This window comes from Wyeomyia smithii, chromosome 2 (assembly GCF_029784165.1).
Source record: "Wyeomyia smithii strain HCP4-BCI-WySm-NY-G18 chromosome 2, ASM2978416v1, whole genome shotgun sequence".
Lineage (NCBI taxonomy): Eukaryota > Metazoa > Arthropoda > Insecta > Diptera > Culicidae > Wyeomyia > Wyeomyia smithii.
This window is the reverse complement of record NC_073695.1, coordinates 21291545-21299920: the sequence shown is the minus strand read 5'-3', so window position 1 is coordinate 21299920 and position 8376 is coordinate 21291545. Positions and strand designations below refer to the sequence as shown.

The following is an 8376-nucleotide window of genomic DNA, read 5'->3' as shown; positions in this document are numbered from 1 at the left end:
CAATTATTGCATTGTCACCTTGAAAAGGTGAAGCAATTAGACCGCCCAAAAGCAGATAAATTGGAAACATTCATTCCGTTTGAGAATGCAGTAGAACAATTATGTGACCACCTCGAAGCAGCGGGGTTGAAACAGCATATGATCAATCCCCTCTTAATTCAGGACTTGGTGGACAAACTGCCAGCCGGAGATAAAAGAGAATGGGTTCGTTTTCGAAACAAGCGAAAACAGTAACGTTAAGAACGTTTTCTAACTTTATATCGCAAATTGTTTTGGAGGCGTGCGAGGCCAACGTGACGGTTGAATACGTACCAGAATCCAAAATAAAGCAACGGGGAATCGTAAAAAGAGGAGCTCAAGAAAAGGCAGCACTTTTTAATCATAGCTCAATAGAAAATTCGAAAAACCAGACCCTCAATGCTAAACCGTGCAAAGTATGTAAAAGAACGGACCACCGTCTCCGTTTTTGCCAAGACTTCAAAGCGTTGGCCTTTGTTGACCGCATGAAGATCGTCGAAAGGAATAAGCTTTGCAAAATTTGTCTGAATGATCATGGTAACGCTTTCTGTAAATTTAAAATACGATGCAATGTTGGAGATTGTCGGGAGCGCCATCATCCGCTGTTGCATTTTTCTAGCAACCATGTAATCATCAACGCGCATATCCGTTCACCGGGATCAATTATCTTTCGACTAATCCCTGTGACCTTGCATTGTGGGCGAAAAAGTGTTAATACGCTAGCGTTTCTCGATGAAGGAGCATCAATAACTCTGGTGGAGCGCTCACTAACGAATCAACTTGGAGTCGAAGGAATTAACCAACCACTAACTATCAAATGGACAGCAAATGTAACACGAGTAGAACCAGGGTCCAGACGAATGAACCTACTGATATCGGCCTCGGGAGCAAGGGAAAAAAATCTGTTAAAATCCGCACAAACTGTTGAAAAACTGTTACTTCCAAAACAAGCACTCAACGTCCAAGAAATAGTTGATAAATATAGTCATCTCCGTGACCTGCCGATTGCGTCATATACCGATTGTCATCCAGGTTTGCTAATCGGTTTAAACAACCTACACTTAATTGCGCCGATCGAAGCCAGAATTAGGGATGCAGGTGAGCCGATAGCTGTACGATCGAAACTAGGGTGGTCCATTTATGGTCCCACGGCAAACGAGATAACTGAAACGAATGTCATCGGGCACCACAGAGAAATCAGCAACGAAGATATATACAACATGCTTAAATCTCAGTATCGGCTGGAAGAGTGTACGGCGATAGTGGTACAGGAAACGCAGGATGAGAAGAGAGCACGAGAGATTTTGCAACGTACAACTGTGCGAAAAGGGAATGGATTCGAGACCGGGTTGCTGTGGAGAACGGACAATCTTTACTTTCCAGACAGCCTTCCGATGGCCCGTCGTAGGTTGAAACAATTAGAGCAGCGATTAGGAAAGTGTCCGAAACTATATAACAAGTTTCGACAAGAAATCTAGCTGTACCAGCAAAAAGGGTACGCTCATCTGGCAACTCCGAAAGAGCTGGCCGAAACTGATCCTCGCAAGCGATGGTATCTTCCCTTGAATGTTATTCTTAAAGCGAAAAAGCCAGGCAGTATTCGTCTTGTGTGGGATGCCGCAGCTACAGTAAATGGAGTATCACTTAACAGCCAATTACTAAAGGGACCTGACATGCTGACACCTTTAACATCCGTGATCAGCCTATTTCGTGAACGTCGCGTTGCCTTTGGAGGAGACATACGTGAAATGTATCACCAAATAAAAATTCGCGAAGCCGATAAACAATCGCAGCGATTTCTACACAGGAAAAATTTGCATGACAAGGAACCCAGCGTTTACATTATGGATGTTGCTACGTTTGGGTCTACTAGTTCTCCCTGTTCGGCTCAATACGTAAAAAACCTAAATGCGTCGGAATTTTCAGCGGAGTACCCAGAAGCAGCCACAGCTATAATAAACAAACATTATGTCGACGACTATTTTGATAGTGTTGACACTATCGCAGAGGCCGTGAGGCGGGCCAAGGAAGTGCGTTTTATTCACTCGAAAGCTGGTTTCGAAATAAGGAACTGGGTCTCTAACTCTCCCGAAGTACTGCGGAGTCTGGGGGAACGAAATCAGGTTGAAGCTGTCCATTTCAACGTCGACAAAACCACAGATAATGAGCGAGTACTTGGAATAGTCTGGAATCCGACCTACGACACGTTCTCCTTTGCAACCGATCATCGGCCTCAGCTTCGACCGTATCTCGACGGAACGCAACGACCAACAAAGCGGTTGGTTTTAAGCTGCGTGATGGGATTTTTTGATCCGTTAGGACTACTGGCTCCTTTCACTGTCCATGGAAAAATGCTCGTCCAAGATCTCTGGCGCAATGGCTGTGGCTGGGATGACGAAATAGAGGACGAATCTTTGCATAAATGGAATCGTTGGACGGGTCTATTACCACAAGTGGAAGCCATCCGCATCCCTCGCTGTTACCTAGGCGATGTTTCTTCTGCCGAAATCGATTCACTTCAGCTGCACATCTTTATGGATGCAAGCGAGCAGGCGTTCGGATGCGTGGCCTATCTTAGGGTAGCAGTGCATGGAAAAGTTATGGCTCGTCTGGTGATGTCACGCTCGAAGGTAGCGCCACTAAAACGGCAGTCAGTCTCGCGACTTGAGCTAATGGCTGCAGTTTTGGGTTCACGACTGTCGTGCACGGTTAAATCACAGCATTCTCTGCCAATTAGGAAACAGTTCCTTTGGTCAGACTCCCGGACGACGCTCAGTTGGATCCGCTCCGATCAAATAAAATACAAACAATTTGTGGCGTTTCGCATAGGGGAAATTCGAGAAAACAGTAACGTCTCGGACTGGCGATGGGTGTCAACTAAGATTAATATCGCTGACGTCCTGACAAAGTGGGGACAGGGGCCACCGTTAGACTCATCCAGTCCGTGGTTTAATGGCCCAGCATTTCTTCGCGATCCAGAAAACCAGTGGCCGACAATGGAATTACCGGCTGTAGATACCAGCGAAGAGATGCGCGCTTGTCTACTGCACCATTATACGACACATTCTGAACCAATAGTCAACGTGGATTCAACTAATCGATGGATTCGTCTGTTGCGAAGTACAGCAAGCGCGATCCGTTTTATTAACAATTGTCGCAGAAAAGCTATCGGTCAACCGATAGTAGTATCGAAAGCAACACCGAAACAGGAAAAATGGATTTTATGTAAGCACAAATCAATACAGCGACCACTTCAGCAAGACGAGTTACTAGCGGCCGAAATGATCCTATGGAAGCAAGCTCAGCATGATGGTTTTTTGGATGAGGTCTGAGCGTTGGAGAAAAATTTAAACCTCAAGCCAGATAGTATTCCGGCGAAAATTGAAAAGTCCAGTTCGATCTACAAAATGTGTCCCATACTTGACACTGGAGGTGTTATGCGCGTCGGAGGTAGACTGCATCAGGCAAAATTTGCTTCATTTGACATGCAGCATCCCATTATACTCCCAAAGGGACATGCGGTGACCGATCGATTGATACTATTCTATCATGAAAAATTTGGTCATGCTAATCGTGAAACCGTATGCAACGAATTACGCCAACGATTTTATATTCCCAAACTTCGATCCGCGATAAAACTAGCGGTGACAAAGTGTATGTGGTGTCGCGTGCATCGCTGCCAACCGCAGGCTCCGATGATGGCATCTTTACCGGTACAACGGGTTACACCACAGCTTCGCCCCTTTAGCTTAACGGGTATAGACTACCTTGGTCCAGTAGAAGTGTTGGTAGGACGACGATGGGAAAAAAGATGGGTAGCCCTCTTTACCTGTCTGGCAGTGCGAGCGGTGCACTTAGAAGTTGTACATAGTTTAAATACATACAGTCATGCTTAATGGCTATTAACAGGTTCATCAACGATCGAGGTGCACCAGATGAATTTTTTTCCGACAACGGCACTAACTTCAAAGGTGCAAGTAATGAGTTAAAAACAATCAGGCAAATTAATCAACAAGCTGCAGAAAATGTAACAACTTCTGCAACCAAATGGCACTTTATTCCCCTAGCTCTCCCCATATGGGCGGCGTGTGGGAACGCATGGTGCGATCAGTGAAAGCAATGCTGTTTGCGTTAGATGATGGGCGGAAATTAACGGATGAAATACTTCCTTTAGTCTATCTGCCGCAAGACTCAGCTGAAGCCGTAGCGATTACACCTAACCATTTTCTCCGCGGAACTATGAAAGGAGCCGATTATATGGTTGATAATCCTGTGGACCTAGCAGAAGCGATACAAAATGCCTACAAGCGATCACAGTACCTGGCTGATCGGATGTGGACTCGCTGGATAAAAGAGTACCTACCGACACTAAACAAAAGATCAAAGTGGGTGGAAGACAGGAAGCAGATTGTGGTGGGAGACCTAGTCTTTATCACAGATGGAAATCATCGAAAGCAGTGGATTCGGGGTATCATCGATGAGGTGTTTGAAAGTGAGGATGGCATAATAAGGCAGGCAAATATTCGGACAGCTACAGGAGTGCTCAGGAGAGCAGTTGCGAGCTTCGCGATAATCGAAATTCCAGGTAAATCCGGCACTCCCGATGGTGGACCAGTACCGGAGTTACGGGCTGGGGTGTACAGAAAACCACTGGGCAGGCGCTCGTGAGAAGTGACGGTCTAGCATATATGATAAATCGTTGATGAGCTTGACGTCTATCTTCTATGTCACTTAACAAAATAAAGAGAAAGAGGAATATTTCTTTTGAGCTTAAGCAACAGTTTGCGACGAAAGTGAATTTTTGTTGAGTTGTTTGAAATAATTAAATAATTAGTTACTTTGGCGAAAAGTTATTAATCATAAGTCGAAATATACCGTTTGGGTAAATTTATAATTAAATTACTACTTAACCTAATAAAATAATATAATTCCCTTACAGTAAAATAAATATTCATAAGCTAGCCAAACCTATGTAGCACGAGGATCTAGGGAACAAAACTATCAATTGTGAGTAGATGAAACAAAAATGATGTACAATAATTAATAGCATTAAAATGAATTACAGTTTAAGCTGCTATTGAAGCTGCTAATAAAAGGGGGTGCATTTTCCTCGAGGTAAATCCGAACACTCGGAGATAGTTGAATTATATTGGAGGTATTTGAATGAATGCAAAATGGAACCTATTTAGTGCTAACATAGCGTGTTTGAACACTGTTCATGATTTACCCGGTTCTATACACAGTGTTGTCGTGTTGTAAAACTAGTTTACTCTGACTTTAAAGTACCTATATTGAAACGGGTTTAAAATGTATTTTAGAATATTCTTTCAAACATTCTTAGCACCAAATTGCTTTATTTGGTCAAGCCGATGTTAAGAAAATTTGTTTTGTTTAATTGTTCTCATATCGTTTACATGATACGTTTTGTTTCGTAACTTTTAAATGTGCCATCGAATGAAAGAGATGTCCGACGATGTCCCAATACTCTTCAAATATGATGAATGAAATTTAAACATATGTAATAGTGCTGATGTGTCACCGTTTGTGGCAGAACACACAAAATAAAAAATGAATAAATATTAGTAAATTATTAATCCATCGCAAAACACCTTCCCCAATAAAAAAACACATACACTTTTTTTTCCTTGTTTTAAAATACATCCATTCCTCACAATTCTCACAGTATACGTAGTTATTATATAATTTAATACGAATCATTCATTTTTAACTTAATAAACTCTAGTAAACAGAAGTTTAAATATACATTTACTCACCTTTCAATTATCATATTTCCACGCATACGGATTTACCCAGAAAGTTTACACATCAACGGGAGCATTCAGTAAGTGTGTTGTGTCTGGAGCCCGCCCCAGACTGGTTAATAGTTTCAAATAACTTGTAATGAACCAGTATTTTACAGATGATTTCCATAACTGATACTCGAAATTAATGCGTCGAAACGTCGTGTAGAAAAAGTTCCTAATGCTGCTTCTATCTGTTCGTCTCAGTGCGGCAATTGCGCAGAGGGCCATTACCTTAGGACAATCCACGAGGTCTCCGTGATCCATGGCAATCGACCGAATAGTGTTCAAATTTCTTATCACAAGAACGATATGCCTTGGCATACTCCGAAGCGTTTCCATGACTTTATCGAAGTGTTCCTCAGCCTGTTTAGTCATGTAGGCCAAATCCTCGTCTGTAAGTCCAGTGGTAAGGAGTGCTCCCTTCAGTTCTAGTGGCCTCTGCAGTAACATTTCCGCAAATGTTCGGTAATCAGTCACTGCCAAGGCCTGTGAGTATTTTTTCATGGCTTGTTGGTCCTTGAGAACAATCGCTTCCCATGAGCGACACAAATTGTGACAAATCTCACCGTTCAATCTGCCGTACAATCCGTGATCTAGGAGAACCAACTGTATCTCGCCGCTGGCTGGATGTCGGCGAACAAAGATGTTACCTGGGTGCGGATCTGCGTGGACAAATTCAGTTCGAAAAATTTGCTTTGCGAATGCCCGAAACAGCGCGACATCCAGCTTGGCGAGGTTTATTTTGAGACGGTGCAGGCTTTCCCGGTCACTTATTTTACATCCATCGATGAATTCTGTTATTGACACACGCTTATTTGTATACTCCCCCAGTACCTTCGGCACATAAATGCGGCTGTGTTTCCTCAAATCTCTGGCGCACTTTTCGGCGTTTTGTCCTGCATATACAAAATCAAGTTCTTCACGAAGGGTATTCTGGAGATCTCTAAGGATCCACCCGAAATTGTAGTTCTTGTAGACAAGCGCTACAAGATCTTGCAGGAACAGAATTGTTCTCAAATCAACGTCGAATCGTTTTTGCAAATCAGCGTATTGCACTTTGATGGCAACTGTTTTGCCCATCTTTGGTAGTACCCTCGAAAACCTGCGCCAAACTGGCCGCCGCAATTGGTTCGTACACGAAACTTTGGTACATTTCTTCTGGTGTTTTTCCAAAATCATCCAGGAACAGTGTTCGAACCTCGTCTGCCTTTCTTGTTAGGCATTTGTCCTCCAGTTTTCTTAGCGTTTGTACATACTCCTTCGGAATTATATGATTGACAGTAGCGACACTTTGACCCATTTTTATGTACAACCCACCGTTGGCGAGGCAACCTTGTAATATTTTTTCCGCCGACTTTTGGTGTACCTTGGAAATCGTTGCCCATGACCGCGCCGGTAGGGCACAAAGGGATGAAGTTAGATTTCAGCAGCCTGTATGTCGCTGGCTAGGTCTGCTTCTCCTGTGATGTCCCTATGGGTTCTAGTCGAGAGATTCCTTGCCGATTTCGTCCACTCCTTTTCTCAAGGTGTGGCCGATCCATCCCCACTTTCGTTCCCGAAGCTCTGTTGTTATCGGCCGTTGGTGACATCAACGGTGGAGTTCCGAATTGGATATCCAGTTGTGAAGCCAACGGGCACGAATAATATAAAGCAGGCAACGATTGACGGAAACCTGCAGTTTTTGCGTTACATCCGTCGAGACGCAACACAGCAGTACAGATTTCACGTTAGAGTTGAAGATACGGATTTTCGTATGCAGAGTAATCTGGTTTGAGCGCCAAATGTTGAGCAAACCTGCAAAGGCACCCAAGCCTTCCGTATGCGCACTGCAACATCTTTCTTGGTCCCGTCATCCGGCGTAGTTTGGCTACCAAGATATTGGGTGTTTTCGACCTCCTCAACCTGTTCTCCCGCTACTATGAAGTTGGGGGAAATGTTGGCGTTTATACTCATCGATTTGGTCTTGGCGACATCCACTGTAAAATCTGCTTCCTTGGAGCTATGGCTTGCTTTGCATGTCCGCACTTCGTTGCACAAGCAAGATTTTGTCGTCGGCCAGGTCGAGGTCATTTAGAACCTGGAATAAAAAAAACTGGAATATCAATCTCCAGCGGTAAAAAACCGCCACCAGATACCATTTTTAATTCCAAGATGGTGACTACCGGTATCTATAAAAACAGTCTAAAAGGCCAAATAACATCCAATTTAAATATTTTCCATTCAATTTAAGTATTTTGTTAATCAGAACGATACCCAGGCACCGGAAATCAACCTCAGATACCAATTCCAAATCCATGATAAGTTGGTTATTTATTAGATACTTCGCGCGCGCTGTTATGATTGTGCCCAGTATCACTTTGATGTTCCTCTACTAGAATAAAGTTTTGATTTACAAAAAAAAATAATGTAATATACCAGTAATTGGGTCAGAATTCGTGAAACGGATCACTAAAAATCGTGATATCTAATTTTTTCAAATAAGTATTAAAAACTTCAAGAGTTTCACTCGGGAAGTTGATTTTCCAATTTCTATTGAATTTGAATAAATTTACAA

The 8376-nt window shown here is 43.0% G+C and overlaps 1 protein-coding gene and 1 pseudogene across 1 annotated transcript; one reads left to right on the top strand and one right to left on the bottom strand.

Annotated features, from left to right (window-relative positions):
* The first annotated feature begins 503 nt into the window (after positions 1-503).
* Positions 504-3350, top strand: LOC129719513 (uncharacterized). Its single transcript, XM_055670907.1, has 2 exons — positions 504-1422; positions 1540-3350. The coding sequence occupies exons 1-2, from the start codon at positions 504-506 to the stop codon at positions 3348-3350; spliced, it is 2730 nt and encodes a 909-aa protein (XP_055526882.1).
* A 2487-nt stretch (positions 3351-5837) lies between these two features.
* LOC129719512 (uncharacterized aarF domain-containing protein kinase 5-like) lies at positions 5838-7892 on the bottom strand (annotated as a pseudogene).
* Between the last annotated feature and the right edge of the window lie 484 nt (positions 7893-8376).

Excerpts from the sequence above, each read along its gene's own strand:
- LOC129719513 (XM_055670907.1), top strand. The coding sequence starts at position 504 with ATGAAGATCGTCGAAAGGAATAAGCTTTGCAAAATTTGTCTGAATGAT. Across the intron at positions 1,423-1,539 it reads CAGCCTTCCGATGGCCCGTC|AGCTGGCCGAAACTGATCCT; the intron begins GTAGGTTGAAAC and ends CAACTCCGAAAG.